At 42.7% G+C, this 19,563-nt stretch overlaps 1 protein-coding gene across 7 annotated transcripts in view; it reads right to left on the bottom strand.

Moving 5' to 3' along the window:
- The window catches only part of Patj (PATJ, crumbs cell polarity complex component), a 302,745-nt gene that overhangs the window by 231,155 nt on the left and 52,027 nt on the right, over positions 1-19,563 (bottom strand). For all 7 annotated transcript variants that reach the window (XM_039109186.2, XM_039109188.2, XM_063287101.1 and 4 more), the window contains exons 15-16: positions 10,986-11,120; positions 2,466-2,627 (exon numbers count right to left, since the gene is read on the bottom strand). In XM_039109186.2, the coding sequence (XP_038965114.1) occupies positions 2,466-2,627; positions 10,986-11,120 (297 nt within the window). The remainder of the gene's footprint in view (positions 1-2,465; positions 2,628-10,985; positions 11,121-19,563) is intronic.

The following is a 19,563-nucleotide window of genomic DNA, read 5'->3' as shown; positions in this document are numbered from 1 at the left end:
AACACCTTTTGACCTTGAAGGGCACACACTCAGACACTCGCAAAGACACACATATATACACATAAAGAAAAAAAAATCTAAAAAGAATACAAGATTGTATCAGGATAAATGAAAAACAGAGACACTTGGAAAAGAGCCAGCATTTTAAGAGCACACTTACAACCACAAAGCGTAAGTGCACAGAGATTTCATGGCACCCTATGTGCACATTCTGCTCTGAACTGGACTGTATCACCTATACATCAATTCTGCATAACCCCAGCTTTACAGAAAAAGAAAGCCATCAGTTAACAGGCAGCAGTGCTGACATTTGGCCTGCTTCAGGCTGCTGTTCACCACTCTGCAGATAGAAACACAGAGTCAGCAAGCTGGGCTGACGATTGACACCTGACAGAATTAACTCAAGGTCTATTTATCAAACTTCACAAGGAAGCCACCACACACATTGCAGTTGACTAAGAACAGGATAAGTTACAAAGTATGATATGAGTCCTCTTCTTGAAATTCGTATTGTTTTGTTTTGAGACCGGATGTACTCTGTAGAGATCCTGGATGGCTTGGAGCTTGATATGTAGACTAGGATGCCCTTGAACTCAAAGAGCTCTGCCTGCCTGCCTGCCTTTGCCTTCCAAGTGCTGAGATTAAAGTCATATAACACCTTTTATTTTTCTTCTTCTTTTACAGTAAGACAAGTATCAGAAGATGGATGGCGGTGGTTCATACCTGTAATCCCGGCACTTGGGAAGCACATGCAGGTGGTTCTATGTGAGGCCAGCCTGCCTGGTTTATAGATACAGTTCCAGGACAGCTAGGGCTACTCAAAGAAAACTCTGGGAGAAAAACAAAGAAACAACAACAACAACACACACACACACCACCAGGTATCAGCCAGGCACAAAGCACACATCTTTGGCCCAGGAGAGACAGAGGTAGGATTTTGAGTTCAATTCAAAGCCAGACTTGGGCTAAAAACCAGGCTTAGGTTAACCTGGGCTATACAGTGAAGGGGGAGGGAGGAGAAGCTGTCAATCAAGAAGCTTAAGCTCTTCTTTGATATGTAGTACCAAGAACAGCAACTTGAGATTGCAGGAAGTTTTAAGAATTGGTTTATGCCCAAAGGGAGATGAGAACCTTCTTAGAAAAGCAAGATTTACTCATGCTCAAGGGTCTACAGCACAACTCCAGACTATATGGCAGTTACAGACTTCCTGGCAATTTAGGAAATCACAAGCAAAGATGGTGGATTGGAGGCTTCAAGAACAGCACCACTGACATTCATGGAGCTCTTTGCTGGTAGGTATGAGGCTCAGAGCTTGGCGCATGTTACTTTATTTCCTTCTCACATGAGCTCCTGAGAAGCAAGTTCTGCAAGCAGTCCCCTTTGTCTTAGTTACTTCTTTAATGTTTTGATAAGACACCATGACTAAGGTAACTTATCAAAGGACAAGTTTATTTGGGGCTTACAATTTTAGAAGTTGAATCCATGACCATCATGACAGAGAAGAGCAGGCATGGCACTGGGGCAGCAGTTGAGAGCTTACAAGCTCAGCCACAAGCATAAGGCAGAAGGGGAGGGGGTACAAAGAGACGGAGAGTGCTGGTGATGGCATGGGCTTTTGAAATCTCTAAGTCTGTCCCTAGGGACAGACTTCCTCCATCACAGCCAAACCTCCTAATCTTTCCCACAGTTCTATCAACTGTGCACCAAAGATTGAAACACGTGAGCCCATTGGGGTCATTCTAATTCAAACCATCACAGCACTCTTCACAACAGAAACAGAAATGAAGGTCATCAGCCCTAAGAGGCACAGACACCAAGTGTGGAAGAGGGCTAAGGTGCACACAACTCCAAGGATGAACTCGGCCCAACTGTAAGGAGAAAGGCCCTGCATTAAACTGCTTCTGCTCGGAAAAGAGGGAAGTGGCATAAGGATGATGCTCCCAAAGGCGTATGATGACAGCACATGTCCTTACAGCTCCTTCCACACCTGCAGTGCACTTAGGAGAAGACACCAACAGCAGAGGAAGGCCCGGCCCATTTCTGACCTTCTGCACTTATGGTAGCTTCTAACCCCACTCTGAAGATTGAGAATTCTTTGTATACTTAAGGTTCTCAGAAAGGGAAGACCAGGATAGTCAACACTCACCAACGATACACCTTTGTGAGGATAAAATAAGTTGAAATAGGAGGAAAAGTCACGAATCCAGACAATTAATTTTTAATTATAGTTGTTTTTTAAAGGATTTTCTAAAATCAGATTGATATACATCACTGTCACTGACACTGTCAGGGAACTCTAGAGAGCCAAATGTCAATCCAGAATTTCAACCATTCCACATGTTGCTTAAGTCAAATACACATGAGATAGGGTGCGGCAGCTGCCTCTCTTTACACTTGAACACCCATTCTGGAGTGTCCCCTATAAGGACACATACATAATGGCCACACACAGCCCTCTCCATACCTCTGCCTCAAGAAGAGAAGGTTCCACAGTTCTCGGCTCATCAACTGAGGCCTCGTCATCAAACAGCCGGCGGCAGCAAACCAAGGTAAATGGTGGGGGCACTTCTTTAAGAAAGGAGACTGCTTCTCGGCGAGACTTCCCATAAAGCTGCACGCCATTGACCTAGGAACGACAAGTGAACAGGTGCAAAATTAAAGCAACAGAAAGAAAACAGGATGGCATTTCGCCATTCTTGTAAACAAAGGCCCTAAAATTACTCATATTATTTTATTAATAATTTAAAACATCCAAATTAAGGGTGAATTTTGATTGAAAAAAAAATTCATGCTACATCTTGAATGAAATGGGGAGAATAAACTATAAAATATGTGCCAGGAAGTACGGTTCCTGGGTAGGAATCTAATGGTTCACATCTCTGAGGTTTCTCTTTTACATAATCCAATACCATGTTCTTTCAGCTTTCTGTCACGCCTCCTTAAATGCACTAACTGTTCCTGCCAGCCTCCTAACACCCAATTCCCTCTGTGTTGTCACTGTAAGTCTGTTTGCCTAGCAACATTTGAGCACATCTGATACAGAGCAGTTGGAGTTTACGGTCAGTCAGAGCGCCCTTCCTCAGTGAACCCACACCAGAGCATCACCTTAGCGCACACATCTAGAGCAGTAACAGGTATTACCAGCACCATTTCCAGTCCCACAGGCAGGCTAGTGCAGCATTACAGAAGTGCGCAGGTCCCAAGTGCACGGCAGTGTGCCCTACTTTCAAAAGGATAATTTTTCCCTGTTAATTAATGGTTAATCCCTATCACCAAATATCATATATATTTTTGATGCATCAAATTTTGGACCAAAGAAGATTTAGAAATCTAGATTGGGTGTATTGTGATTTTCACGTATGGTTTTAGCTCAAAGTCCTCTCAGGTCTGCATGTCACTGAGAGTGACCTGTTAGCTATTCCTAAAGGCTGAAGAGGAAGGAACACACTTCAGCCATTAATAACCTCTTTGGAGCTCTCTGCTTTCATAAGAGGGGTGAGTGGTAATTTTGTTTTGGTGATATTTCTGTCATGGCTCCAGTCTCTTGAAGGTGTGAGGTAATGCTCAGGTAACAGGCAGAACTGACTGTAACAGGAGCACCCCTTCCACAGAACTACCAATGCACCACGGAGAACACAGGAGAACACTTGGTTGCTGGAAGCACTCTATCAGCAGTGGGCAATGCCTGGAGTCGCTGTCCCTAGGAACAACACTCAAGTTTGTGACACACCCGGTACTTAGCCATCAAAGCAGACATATCAGCCTGTCTCTTATTATTCAGACACAGAGTAAAACAACAGTAATGACCAAAACACCTCAGGGAGAATCTCAAAGTCTCTCCCTCTCTGCCTCTCTCAAGTCATTATGACAATGAATGAGTCTGAAGAACAGAATTCAAGTCAACCTCTACACAGAACACTGGTCACATCATATCCACAATACTAGGCTTTGAAATAAACACATAAAGCTCTAGAGTCAAGTGGACAGTAACGTCTATTAAATCACAAAGAGATACCATGGAAGTAGAGACTCTAGCCATATACAATTATTAGTTGGTGCTTCAACAAATTAGAAAGTCACTTTTCAGGCTGCTATCTTAGAGTACCTTTAAATATTTATTTAGTTCATTATTTATTCATTGGAATTGTCTCCACTTATTATAGCAGTGCCTGGTAGTCCTCTTCACTGCCTACTGCTAAAACGATTGGTCACATTTCCCATTACCAACCCCTAGCGAAGCAGATTTATGGCTGTTGTAAATAGCTATTCTGGGCTGAGACTTGGCATGGTCCTCTAACCCCAAAGCATATTTGTGTTTCTGGTTTTAAGCTCTAAGAAGTACATTAAACACATTGGGGGAAGAAGGAAAGAATGAGGAAGAAGGAGAGAAGGCAAGAACAGGAGACGGGTGGAGAGAGAGAGAGCCAGAGAGACCAACCAAAAGTTTATGTGACTAACTTCAAAGTTTTCTTTTAATGTGTACATTCACTTAACTTGGAATTTTTATTTTAGAATTTTTAGCATAGAATTCACAATATTCCTCACAGTCCTTAATCCTGAGACGTTCTTTTAAGTGACACTGAGTCTCAATCATGCAGACTTGTTGATGAGAAACTGTACATGAGTAGAGGCTTCCAGAGCACTGACTTCATACGTAAGCTTACTAACGTCTGTCACAGTGATAACAAACCAGTCCTGCTTTGTGACAGAAGCTCTACAGATTACATGGATGGCAGCTCTTTAGACCCCCACAAACACACAGTGGAAGAAGAAACTGATTTTCTTATATGTTAAACAGCATACGCATGTGGGGCAAATTCAGAACCCAACACACTTCTCTGCCTCTCAATCTAGGCTTCTGTCTGTAGTCAGCTTTTGCTACTTTGTGAGTTCTTCTTTTTTCCATCTTCTCCACACTTCAATCCCCTAATGCTACATAGGAGAGAAAAAAAGAATAGAAAGGGAAGGGGGTGAAATTATCATTAGACTACTTCCTGTTGCTTAGGGATGTCAAGTTCCTTAGGGCAAATTATTTATTTTTTTCTCCTCTTCCTCTCCCTCCTCCTTCTCTTCCTCTTCTCTACTCATGACTACTTGACAAACCACGACCAACAGCAACCAACAACCATCAACAACTCACCCCACCTCTCAGGGCCTTGCATTTAGATACCCTCTGAAAAGTCCCCAGAATTCTAAACATCACATAATCAAAGGAACTATCTACAGTGGGCAAAATCATGCCTCAGCTAGAGCATGAGCAAATCATAGTCAGCAGCTATTAATCTGGAACAGGCCCATATCCCACATCTATGGTTAAATGAAAATGTATTCTTATGGTATTTCTGTGATTTTTAAAGAAATCGAAATTCCAAAACTGTTACATCTTTCTGTCTCCCAACTTTCCTTACCAGAATCTACACTTTAGATGTCAAATTATTGAGGCTATGAATACCACTGAGAACAGAGCACTTGATCCCCAAGCGCAAGGCTAAGCTTGATCCCCAGCACAACTTAAAAAAAGGAAAAAGAGGCAGAAGACACCCCAATGCCCTGCCACAGCAGAAGCAACTCTAATATGCAAATATATGGTGAGGAGATGGGAGAGAAAGAGAAGAATGCTTTGTTCACTATGAAGGGAGGGCAAAAAAAAAAAAAAAAAAAGTCTGATGTAAGTAGCCTCTCCTGTTAACTAAGGCCATGGTTAAATCCTGGCCCAAACTGTAGTTTCTAGTTCTGTGGCCATGCTACAGCAGGGGCCTGTGTTGATGTTCATGGCTCATATTACGACTACAGACCATGTAGACATCTCTGGATGGGCTGTCACCTGGAATCATATTCATCGGCTGTGCAGAGCTGGTCCTGCCCCTCACTGGCTATGGCACTGAGGAGAGCTACTTTCCAACCCTCACTAGCTGTAACACTCAGAAAAGCAGGTCTTGTACCATGCCTGGGTAGCACAGTAGAGTTGGCTCTGAGGACGAGAGCTCAAGCGAGCTGGCTCTGCTCTTTGCTTGCTATAGCACTGGGTGAGCTAGCCAAGGCAGACCTAGAGAGCTTGCCCTATTAGTGTGGGTGTGAGAAAAATGGTGGGCTGACCAACTCAATTATCACCTAGGCCCTAACCCAGGTCTTTGAGTTTGTCTACCTCAATATCTACCCCATTTTTGAACTGCTAGAGCTCAGGAAGGTATTAATCATGCAGATCCAAAGCTACAGTATCTTCATGACATTGGAGAACACTAGCATATCTGAAAGGGGTCTTGGTGAGAATCTAATTTTGAGAGTGTAGCAGAAGTTAGAGGCCTCAAACCAGACCAATGACTCACTATAATGAACATTTGTAAATAAAGATATGTGGGCAAAAGGGTATACTGTGGGACACACTACAGCTTCCATAAGATCTTTTCTTTGTTTATTTGGTTGGTTGGTCGGTTAGTTGGTTCATTGGTTGGTTGGTTGGTTGGTGAGTTGGTTCATTGATTGGTTGGTTGGTTCATTGATCGGTTGGTTGGTTGATTGTTAGTTGGTTCATTGATTGGTTGGCTGATTGATTGGTTGGTTCCTTGATTGGTTGGTTGGTACTTTTGTTCTTTTTTTTTTTTTTAATTTTATTTTGGGAGAGAGAGGTTGCAAGGGCAATACAATGGGGAGATATGTGGGACTAGGGTACATGATGTGAAATTCACAAAGAATAAAAAGATAAAAATAAAAAAAATGAATCAGAAGAAAGCTTATAAAATTGTGTTAACTTTGTATGTTAATGTAAAAGAGTCTTTTTCCCCCCCCTCCCAAATGTTTACACTCCTGTCACAACACTTTGTTTTATACGTAGAGGTAAAGAGTATTCTAACCTTAGATAAAGAATAGAGAACTACGTCGACCAGGGTGGGGATCGATGGGGATGCTACATTTAATCTACTCTAACCCATCCAACGCTGCTCTAACATCCAGCACATATCAACTACTTTATACTCTGGGTCCCTGGATTTCACATGTAAAAAGTATTCATTGGTAAACCTAGTCACATATACCTTACCATCTACCACAATTAAATGAACTAAATCAATTAAATTGATTTTATTACTTCTTCATCTTTCAAATATTTCTCAATTATTAATAATCACATTCCCATCAATGATATCCACTCCACAGATTACTGTCTCAAAACTATGGTCATACCTTGTCAATCAGGAAAGACATGATCTTAGGCCCAGAAAGAGAACATTAGTTATCCAATAAAATTTATGGCATGAATCTTCCATATGCAGCTCAAGGCCACTCTTATCAATGATCTAAAAATAACTACCTTTCCCCCATAAAATATGATGAGTATTTGAGGAGATGGGTATGGTTAACTTGACTTAACTGATACAGAACACACATTCTTATCAAAACATCAGGCTATCCCATTGCTAGGTACAGCCTACTCAACAAATGGTGCTGGGAAAACTGCATTTCTACAAAAGAATGAAATTAGACTCTTGTTTTTCATCTTGTACAAAATTCTATTTAAAATGATCAAAGGTCTCAGTTTCAAATATGAAACACAGAAACATCTAAAAGAAAACATAGAACAAAGGAGTTAGCCTTCAAGACACTGGGTTAGAGAACTTTTTGAATAGAACACCAATAGCATAGACACTAAACCCAAGTGTCAACCAAAGGACAGCATCAAAACAAAAGGTGTGTGTGAAGCAAGGGAAACAAGGAGGAGTGCGGAGAGCCTGAAGGACGCAAGATCTCCTTTACCAGCCTCACTTCAGACAGGGAATGATAGCGAGATGTAAAAGATCTGCAGACATCGGATGCCAAGGAAACTGCGAAGCAATACACATGAGCTGAACAGAGACTTCTCAAAACAGGAAACACCAATGGCCAATGTGCTTAAAGGCATTTGCTATCCTAAGTCATCAAGGAAATGCCAGTGAGAACTACAGAATGGCTACACCAACGGACCCGCGAACAGCTATTGAGGCTGTGATTATTCACGCTGGTGGAAATCAGTGTGGAGGTTTCTCAAAATTAAAAACAGTCCTACACTTGGACCCCACTATCTCACCCCTTGGCACATACCCAGAGCATTTCATACCCTGCCAAAGACATGTTTGTACTCTCGAGTCCATTTCTACCTTACTCACAACAGCAGAAAAACAGCATAGTTCTCCAACGGCAGGTGGGTGGGTAAGACAGGAGGGTGCATATATAAGATGGAGTACTCTTCAGCTCTGGGGTCGGCTTAGAATGTACACTAGTAACTGAGGTCACATAATCTCAGAGAAAAAGAGAAAATGCATGTTCTCCCTCATGCAGGATACACAGGCAATAATACATGCATGTATGTTAACAAATACACATGTAGGTACAGTATAACATATAGAAAAGAGAACAAAAAGTATTAGGATATAAGAAAGAACAAATGTAGGTCATTGCAACAAAAGTTATAAAAGAGGATATAAAGCTAACAGCCTTTCTAATACTAATGGTCATGGGTTTTTAGTTTTTCCTAACGGGTAAGTGCATAAAATATATTCAGTGGTGAAATTGTAAGATTCAATGTGAAGCTACACAGCTTCAGCTCTAACTATCTAGGAATTTGCTGAGATGTATAGACTTGGGTCTCGTTAATTTCTGTGTATGATTTTTAATTCGAGGTTTTTAATAAATAAGTTTATAAATAAAAAATAATAAATTAATAAAATAAGGGCTAGTATTAACAAAAATTAAGTTCACTGGGAGTGTACATGCCTAACATACATAAGGACCTGGATTCAATCGCAAATACATACATACATACATACATACACGTATACATACATACATACATGCATAAGCAAGCAAGCAATAGGATTCTAAAACCTTGTCCTCTCATACTTAAGACAGAACTTTATATTTGTTCATATCAGTCAAAAATTCAGCTCAGCACTTCTCAACACACTGCTTTAGGTTGGTGACAACCACTAATGAACCACAGGTGCACCCAACCTGTGTGTCATCCTTATCATTTCACTTTGATCAAACAGGAACCATGGCTACTGGGTAGGTTTATTAAGTACCTAGCAGTTTAAATGTAGAATACTCCCCATAAGCTTCTGTGTTTGAGATCTTGGCTTCCAGATGGTGGGGCTGTTTGGAAAGGTTCTAGAAACTTTAAGAGGTGGGGCCTCACTAGAGGAAGTGGTTCAATGGTTATAGTCCTTGAGGGTTTGTAGCCTGGCCCCATTCCCTGGTCAGTCTATGCTTCCCTGACTGCAGGTGACCCGCTGTCTCACACTCCTGGCACCATAGCTGTGCCACCATGATAGGTGTGACCTCCTCAAACTGTAAGCCTTAATAAAAGAGTGATGGAATGAACAAACAATGAGAAGAGTTCGGAAACCTGAGCAAAGGTTTTCTGCTGCTAGCTAAGCAGGAAGCTGGGAAGGTCAGCATCTTTAAATCTCTCAGAAGGTCACTTCAAAGCAGAGTTGCTTAGAAGCCAGCTTATTAAACTGGACCACAGACCCTGTATCTGCAACTGAATGCAGGGCTGTGAAAATATCAAGAGTAAAAATTTCAGAAATAAGCTCAAATTAATTTTAAATTGAGCATATAATGAGTGCAAGCTTTCTTCTGGTAGTACTTGTCCATGCTGCAGAACATCAACCTGCTGTGGCCTTGGGTGTGACCATACAACATGCAGGACTAAGCATGTCACCATGCCACACCACACCAACAACATTGCGTAAGACAGTGTAAACTGTGCTGCTATTAACCACAGAGTTTTTACTTATAGAAATGTAAAGACTTAGCTGTCGATATAGCTAAGTATAGCTAAGTAGAACACTAGCCTACCATACTAGTGGTCCCAAGTTCAATCCCCAGCACCACCTAAAATGGGAACTGGAAGCATGCAGACCTGAAATACAATGATTAAATTATTTCCTGCTGTCATTCCTATAAATGTCAAATTAGTATATATTGACATACTAAATTCAAATGTTTGATTTTTAAAATTGCTGTCTGAGTTGTTGACTTGAGCATTATTAAAAATTGTTAAATGAATTTTGGCTTGGGTTAAGGACAGAATTTTGAATAATTTCGGAAACAGTCCTAAACATCTGCTACTTTGTATTATGTATTTAGGCAAAACAACATACTTAGTATTGACAATTATAAAATCCAAACATTGATCAGATCTAGACAACACTGAAGACGCTCTGCTCCTGCCACATCAAAGTCAGCCAAGATATGGTTCTTTATATGAAAGTAACCAAGCACAACCGTCTCAGTATGTAAACCAGCTTTCACCTTCAGTAAGCGGCAAAAACATATGCACACCAAAGGATCACTTTAAAATAAATGAATGATTTATTGTCAGCAAATGTTTATACCTGTTTTATACATGTATCCATAGGATTGTGTAAAAGTTGCTCAGGTGACAAATAGTTATGCCCTAAAATGCTCTGGACTGACTGGTAGCCTGAGAAAGCCCACTGGAGGCAGCCCCTCAGAGAGGGGAATCCCAAGAGGACAAAGGTACACACAAACCTGACATTGTTCCACTCTTGCCCTCACAGAGACAATCTGCAGAGCCTGAAGATAATATGACTATATGCTGCCAACAAGTATCAGGGACCATGGGGTGGAGAGTCGGCAAGGCAGTAAAGAACACCTGCTGCTCTCGCAGAGAGAATCAAAGGTACCAGGTACATGTAGAGTGCACACATATACATGCAGGCAAAGCACTTAGTATACAAACGTTTCTGTCAATCATTTAGACAAGCACTCAAAAGGATGCTCAAAGGATTTAACATCTAGAAAAAAAAGTAAATAGAAACAAAATCAAAAATGTGTTATCTACTTCTTATTACCCAATAAGCTGTTGTTACTTCTTGGTATAAATGGCTGGCATTCGTGACATTGTCACACTGACATGTGTCAGTGAACACAATTTCCTACAACTTAACATTTTTCCATATGTTTTTCTCCCCCTGTATGTTTTTACCTCGAGAAGCTCATCCTCTGGCTGCAGGAGGTTCAGGGTATCCACAGGACCCCCAGGAGCAATGGAGGAGATATAGTGGTGCCCATCGAAGGAGTCCACCTCCATACCAAGCCTCAGAGTGTGGATAGGCAGCAGCTGCAGAGAGCACAGAGCAATGATATTAAACACAACAGGGACAGGACAGTTGTTAATCAATCCCCATCGCCTATCATTTAGACATTGAAACCCCATTTCTTAGAACCAATAACTAAAATCCTAAAATTTCCAACACAAGAAAGAAGTGGTAAGTTAAGGAATCACCCCTCTTCCTATTCTAGGATAAACAAAGGAGAGTCTGAGCTCTCCCCCAGTGTATGCAGTGTTCCCACTTTCTGTAGTGCCCCCCACCTCAGAACACCCTACTTCCCCTTTATTAGCCAATTAGCCTCAACCTACACTTTAGCACCAAAATAACGAAACTGCCTCACATCCCAAGTTAATGAACATCTAAACGAGGTCAGAACCACCTTGAACACACCTCACTCTCAGCTCAACACACTGATTTTATAACTCTCTCTGTCTCTCGGTTACCTGGGCTTGGGGTCAAAGTCAGAGCTTTGAAAATGGTGGGCAAGAGTTCCACCATGGAACAGTAGCTGCGGCCTTGTTGTTTCTGCTGCTGTTTTAAGACAGGATCCCATGTAACACAGGATGCCTTAGTTCACAGTCTGTGTGGCCCTTCCTCTCCAACGCTCCAGGAGGCAGCAGCACAGGCACATACAATTCTATTGTCTTGACTGCCCCAGACCAGTAGGCACTCACTGGACGGAATGTGAACTCACACACCCCTCCCTAGTCAGTCAGATTTCATAAGAACGGTTCTTTGGAAGAAACAATCTGCTCTGGGATTACTTCTGTTTGTTTTGTAGAACTCTTGTGGGCTAAGACCTGAGTCAATGTTGAAGACTCAGTGTCAAAGAGTGAGTACTTTAGCTGCACTCATCTTTGCTGGCTAAAGGACTCTGGGACAGTCACCAAACTCAACTTTAAAGGTGAAAGGTGACTCTGACTGCAGCTGTCTGAACTCAAACGAGGCAAGCACTGTGCTGTCTTATTCTCTGTATTAACAGTCTACTTATCTACACATCAGGGCCACTTCTTAGTGTTCTAGACAAGGTGACAATCCTCTCCAGGCAGCACTGCATCTCCAATATGGCTTCTTCCACTCTTTCCCCCATTCCCTGTGAGTCCTCATCCCTCACCTGTCTGGTCTAAGTCACAGTGCTGCACAGGACTTACTTCAGTCACCCAGGGCTCATTTCCACCCCGTGATGGTCATGCAAACGAGTGTGAGTGGAAAGCAGTCCAACTGACTAGTAGTTTATAACAGGCACAAAGGACTTGGGGCCCAGGCTAGGTTTCTAAAAGAGTTACCCTTAATCACCAAGTATTCCAAGCTGCTCTATCACCCTACATGGACGTGGGCACTGAGTTGCTTACACTAGTCTCCCTGTGACTTGTTTTCACTGCTGCCATACCACTCTCTTGGGTAGTGACTAGCAAATCCCATCTATCAAGGAGGGAACTGGGTCATTTCCTTAGTGGCTCCTTCGACAGAGGTGAGCCAAGACTCTCAGATAAATGTTTCTGTAGTAAGTTTCCCAACCGACTCGTGGGCCCTTCACCACACACCCCAACAGCGCACTGTTACGTCTACCCAGAAACCATCTCCCGGGGGAGCTGGAGCTGTCTTACACAGCATTATGAAAGCAAATTGTTCATCCAGAAATGCTGAAAGCCAGCTGTAAAATATGGCCATATTTGAGACTGAGTTATATAAAGCTGCAATGAAATCAAAAGTCATCACTGCCTAATTACTTATTTTATTTTACTCCTTCACTCCCCTAACTGTAGGACCTAAGTATTCTAACACCTCAGAGAAGATCCATCAGGGAGACAACTGAGGCGAAGTGGCAGATGAAAAGGCTGGTTTGTTTAGTTGCCAAACTCAGCGGGGACAGGTCCTGGCTTGCAGAGGAGCCTGTGATACTAAAGTGGGGTGTGAGCTGCTTCCTAGCTCGGTTGACCAGCAATGTCACTTCGGTAGCCTAGAGCTGGTCAGAATGGATTCTAGGAAATGCTGCAGACTGGGGTAGTTTCATTCTCTTCCTGAGAGCTAGACCTTCACCATTACACCACTGATCTACCACAGCTCCAGGTTATACTCGTAGGCTGTCCATGGCAGATAAGGCACTGAACGAGAATGTGAGGCAGATGGAGGAACAGCCCTGGCCTTCAGAACTAACATCCACTGTAGCAGAACGAAAGCAATGTCTGAGTAAACATCCAGTGGCAGCGTGCATCGAATAAGCCTACAGTAAAGCATGCAGAGAAACGCAGCAGGTATGGCTGCTAGTGAGGAGCAAGTGTGTGCTAATTCTACCAAGCGCTGCACAGAGATGCTCTCTTAACACAGGAAGACAACTGGCGGAGGTCATTTTGTAAAACTGGCCAGGTAGGTGCAGAGGGAAAGGGGCCTGTGAAGAGACTAGTCAGCCCTGTGACTAGTCTGCTGGTGGCCCTTGTAGAAGGGAAACCGTTAAAGCTTGTGTGTGAGCAAATGAGTAGATGGGGCAGTGCTTATTTCTACATGAGAATAATTCCCCAAAACCATTGCTGTCCATATGGAGAAACCTTTACTACGTATCTCATCAAAGGTGAATCCAAACAAAGGTAAAACAAGGGAAGTGTCTCTAATCTCCCTTCTAGTCCCCTCCAACTACTGATCTATTCAACTGGAGGACGTCCATCCCTCTTATCTGTGGGATACTAAAGCCAAGAACGGGCTAGGCATGGAGACTGGCTCATGGCATCCACGGATCTCCACAGACAAGGCTGAGCCCTTGAAGGCTATTTTTTAATATATCTGTGAATGCCATATGTTCTCCAGAAAACTTAATCTGCAAACAAACTACATGTTTCATCTTCAATCACGATGAACCAGAAATGATGTTTACGAAATCTGTCAATCTGGGGGAAGCCTACCTAATATCAGTTCTGAATCTAAATTGGAGTGCAGCTGGGTTTGTGGGCTGCCGTGTCCCATTGCTGCAGGCTTCTTTGCAGGAGCAGTACTGTTAATTACCTGTCCCATCTCCATTTAGCAGCCAAACAAGTCAACCATTGCATCTGCCTTTTAGTTGTCCACCCCTTTGGTACCCTGAGTTCTCAGGCAGAGCAGAAAGTGCTAAAATGGCAGGCGTCTGTGGGTGCAGCAGATGATGGATGGCTTCACGCACGTTCCTTATTATAGTTTTGATGCTCCTTCAATACGGACTTCCTGGGTTCTCTGGAAACTGACAAAGCTACTGAGCAGTGGCGTTCTCTTGATCCTGCTCTGACAGGTAATGGTGTAAATACAGAAATGGATGTATCTGAGGACGGTGTGAGCAGTGGGTGTGTACAGTCGGTGTAAAACTGACAAAGAGGAGACTGAGAAAACTGGAGCCTTCGGTCCAATGTAAAGAACCTGTCACAAAGCAAACCACAGCGCATGCATTCGGCTCTACTTTTAGGATCTGAAAACAAGATAAGCAAATGCTCAAGTGGAAATGTGTGCTATTGCTCCAGGGCAGAAAAACTTCTGGAAAGAACTGTTCCAAGGAGGTGTCGATAGGGTGGGGGAGGATCTCTCCAAATAAAAGTTGAACTCAAAATAAAACAGAACAGAACAGAAGGAAGCCCACGGTTGGTTCTCATCAGATGCATACACACACTAAGTGAAAGTATTAAATACCCATTCATGTTCAAAAGTACAAAGTTACTAAATTTAGTATGAACAAAAATCAATTATTCCAAGATGAAGGCTACATGTCTTGAAGGAGGAGGATGCTTCATTCCCTCAGAAACCAGGCAAACAATCAGCCAATCCAACAAAGCAGCGCTTTACTCAGGGTTTGCTCATCTCTTCTAAAATTAATTTTGAATATTGAGAAATATGTTAATATATAACATTGTTATATATGATTATATATTATGTATAATCATGTCATGATATATATCATGTCAAAATACTATGTTAATATATATTGACAATTCTTTTCAACTTCTTCTCTGGGACACATAAAGTCTGAGACCAACAGAGCTGTACTGAGAGGAAAGACACACAAATATACAGATAGAGACAGAAAGAGACAGGGATACTGGAAGGGAGCAACAGAGACAGAAACAGAGAATCTTCTAGCGTTTCTAACATGAGACTTGCCCAAGTAACTCTGCACAGCTTCAGGTACCTCAGCTATTTGGTTCTATGTCTCTATTTTCCACTCACAGAAAAAAAGCACACACTTAAAAACTCCTGAGAGTCTCTGCATCCAGGTGACGGATGGGAAAGAAACTTCTTTTCATACTTCATCCTCTGTATATTTTGAATTTTAAGCTTCATCTGTCATTATCTACTGAGAATCTTGAAAGAAAAGAAAAAGAGGCTAAGTGTGGTAACATGCATTTAATTCATGAGGAATCAGAGGCAGGAGGATCTGATCTTTGTTATCAGCCTGGTTTACAAGGTGAGTTACACAGTAAGACCCTGTATTTATAAAAAGAAAGAGGTGGGACAGGAGGGAGAGAGAACAAGAGACGAGAGAGAGAGAGAGAGAGAGAGAGAGAGAGAGAGAGAGAGAGAAGAGAAGAGAAGAGAAGAGAAGAGAAGAGAAGAGAAGAGAAGAGAAGAGAAGAGAAGAGAAGAGAAGGGGGCGGGGACTTACTGCTATGCTCACAGATCAGTGCAGAGAGGGGCTCCTACTGATTGCTGCTCTTCTCAGGCCTCTGCAGAAAAGCTTCTTGCAGTGGGTGGCCATAGGGGCACACGAGTGTGAAGAGGATAAGAAACTGTGGAGTACCCAACCTTCAGTGGGAGGTACAAACCATATTTTTCCCACAAGGCCTGGGATCTTTGAGAAGACACAGCAGAAAGATTGGGGGAGGGGGGTTGTGGATAACTTCACAGAAACTGTGTTTACAGACACAACAGGGCAGTTACACATATGAATCCAAAGAAATAGCATGCACAAGACCAACATAAACTTAAGGCAAACGAAATCCCAGCATGGTTGAGGGTTGAGGAAAGGTAAGCATTAAATCTCACCACTAAATAAGTTTCCCAGCATTTAACAGCTGTCGGGAAAAGGAAAGGAAGTTTTCTTTAATGGGTTGACCCTTGATAGGTCAACCACAGGTCAGAGCAGGCTCCAAGAGCACTGGCTGGGCAAACAGCTGGACTCGGTGAGAGAAGGGAGGAAAGGCAGCAGCAGCAGCAGCAGCAAACTTGACTCTGTGTGGGGAGAGTGGGGTGGATCTAGGTAGAAATTTCATGGGTGGTTATGATCAAAACACACTCAATGTATGAAACTTTCTCAGAGTAAAATTTATTTTTAAAAAAGGAAAAAGAACAGTATAGGCTTAGGATAAAATAACGCGTGCTATCTGTGCTAATTCTCCCACTTGCTGGTTATATATGCCTTTACACGCTTTTTTTTTTCTTGTGGTGGAAGTTTTGTTTTATTTGCGATAGAATAACACTTACCTTCAGCTGATATTGAACTCACTCTACAGCTTGAGGGTGTCTTTGAACTCCTGATTTCCCTGCCTCTAACTCCAGCGTGCTGAGATTACAGGCACGAATGGCCACAGCCTGTTCATCTGGAGGTAGGACCTGAACCATGGCTTTTGAAGGCTAGGCAAACAGTTGACCTCTTACTCTGTCTCCTCGGGATTTTATTTTATTTACTCTAGTTTCTGGGAATGGTCTAACTCACAATTCTACCTCTGCCTCCCAAGTGAGGACATCATAGGTGCACGCCAGCTCAACCGGCTGCGTATGAACTTAGAAAAGAACTTTGCCTACCAGATCCCACATGGAAATGAGAAAAGCATGCTGCAAACCAGAACACCTTCAAAAGAGATCGCTGACCCAGGTGACAGGATGGGGATGCTACTGCAGCCCCTAAAGAGCCCAGATTATCCACCACCTTAAAATGAGTCTGCTCACGCAGAGGGAGGTGAAACCCGCATGTTTACACTCACTTGCTCGGGGAATATATCTAAGAGGAAATAAAGTGAAATCTGCTGACCTGTCCCATCCGAGCTGCAGAACAGGGTCTGCTCTTTGTTTCTCCCACCCAAGGCATTACTGATGCTCATTCACAATACACTGGACACCCAGCACAGCGCCCTAAGACAAGGCTAATGCCTTTCCTTACAGAACCGTGATCATCTTAATAGTAAACACTTGCCAAGAAAGCCATCGCTAAAAGCACACATAGCCCCAGATGCGGGAAACCTGGCTGGTGTCATGATTTACAGCTTCCTAGAAGTAGGCTAATGCTCATGCCTCTGCAGAGAGCTTCTACCTCGCAGGGAAACCATACCTATTATCAGAAGCTGTCACGAGTGACAACTTTGCATCCTCAAGGGTGGCTGTAAGGAGGCCACCATCTAAAGAAAGCAACAGGCTGGCAGCCCTGGCTTACAGTCTTGAAACCTCATCGTCCTGATGGAACTGTGGGCAGGGTAGGAGCTGGACTTCACATCACCACACCCCACTTCAACTCTCCATCACTGGGTCCTGGGACAAAGTCCATGCCGACCACCCCGTGTTTCTCACGAACCTCGGTTCACATTTTCCCATTGTCAAGTTTGATCCAGGTGGATGAAAACCCTTTTGTCCTGGGCCACAATGGGGCTGCTGCTCAGTTCCCAGCCGGCCACATTCTTCTTTCCAAGACCGAGTTCAGCCATCCCCTGTCTCCCTATCTCCCTGCCTCCCTGCCTCCAAAGTGGCCTCTTCTAAATCAGCTTATGACACTGAGGAGAAAACAGAATAGAGGTCACTAGAGAGCATAAAAAATTGGGCGACAAGTAGAGAAGTACTCCACAGAAGGATTCAATATCCCTAACCATTGCTGTTAATTCTGAGCCTTAGAATATATGTCTCATGGAAGAAATTTTTACACCTGAAAAATAAATGTTTTACTAAAATACAAATGGCAGCGTGGGAGCAGCAATTGGAAACTGACAGGTTTCAGGCTCTAAGATGCCTTGCACAGACTCTCCTGGGCTATGCAATGCATATTTGGCAATTAGAGTTGTTCTGAATCCTGAAGGGCTGGTTTTCCCCTCATCTATTTATTTAACTGAACGTACAAAGTAACGGGCTTCATTATAGCACTGACTTACTTCCTTTCTTGGCTCTCCTATGTATCTGAGCGTGGCCTGGAACTGAGGCAACCCTCTTGCCTCCGTTCCCAGGGCTGCAGCTCTCCACTTATCATGGTGTTTTCAAACATATGGCTCTATGTTGTCTTCCTACTTAAGTTATCCTTCATGTCCACTTTAAAAGTCAATGATTACATCTTTGAAAGATTAAAAAAACAAAAAACACAGTAGTCTTGCCTGGTTCTGTTAATTTCTTCACTTACAGTAGTTCTCTGGATGTATAAGACACTACCACATGTTCTGCCAGTCCACTCCTGTGTCCCTGTTCAAGCCCAGATTCTGAGCTCCATGGGATTGGAGACCTATTCATTTGTCCCCACAAGTGCTACCATAGTATATGGAAACAGTGGGATTCCACTGCAGATATTTCAGGAATGAATGACTACCAAGCTTCAGTCTGTCTGTGTTGCTATCCAACCGCCATTCAACTTACATGGCTTCCCATAACCTCACCTGTGAAGTGGGTTTTGACTGGCTAACATCTTCTTTATTTATTGTAGGGAGAAAAAGGAAAAGGTGCTGACTTATGATTTAAATGTGCAATTATAAGTGGATAATTCATTTTTGTTTTGTTGTTTCAGAGACAGGGTTTCTGGCTATCCTGAAACTTGCTCTGTAGACCAGCATGGCCTTGAACTAAGAGAGCACATGCCTGTGTTTCCTTAGTACTGGGATTAAAGGTGTACACCTCCTCTCCTAGTTTATAAGTAGATTTTTAAAAAGCTATGGTGAGGGCTGGAGTGATGGCTCACTGGTTAGGAACCCTTAGTGGTCTTCTACAGGACCCAAGTTCAGTTCTCAGGACACGTATTGGTGGCTCACAAACACCTATAACACCAGCTCCAAGAATCCAATCCCTCTCCTTACTTCCATAGGTACTGATCATATGTGCGCGCGCGCGCGCACACACACACACACACACACACACTCACACACACACAATCTTAAGAGAAATATCATATGAACCTTAATAACTTAAAATCAGTATAAAAATGTTTGGAAATGTTAGGTGGAAACCTTAGACATCGTTTTGCCTCATCCACATTAAGCAAACAAACAGGCATACTGGCTGCAAATGCACAAAGATCCACAGGGGACAGAGGAACAGCAAGAGACTGCAATTTGGGGGAAAGTTTCCTCTTTTATTTCCACCTGCAGAGGGGGTGGATAGTACACAAACAGTACCAAGCAAATAATTAAATGTTTTAAAAAATAGTATATATGATGAGGAGCTTTTGAAAGATCATATTCTAAAAGTTCTGGGCAGTACCTAAGACAGAAAACCACCACTTATCACAAGCTGGACTAATGAAGGCACATGTCA

The sequence above is a fragment of the Rattus norvegicus genome, chromosome 5, assembly GCF_036323735.1.
Source record: "Rattus norvegicus strain BN/NHsdMcwi chromosome 5, GRCr8, whole genome shotgun sequence".
Lineage (NCBI taxonomy): Eukaryota > Metazoa > Chordata > Mammalia > Rodentia > Muridae > Rattus > Rattus norvegicus.
Note: the sequence above shows the minus strand (reverse complement) of the source record. Positions and strands in the feature narration are given on the sequence as shown.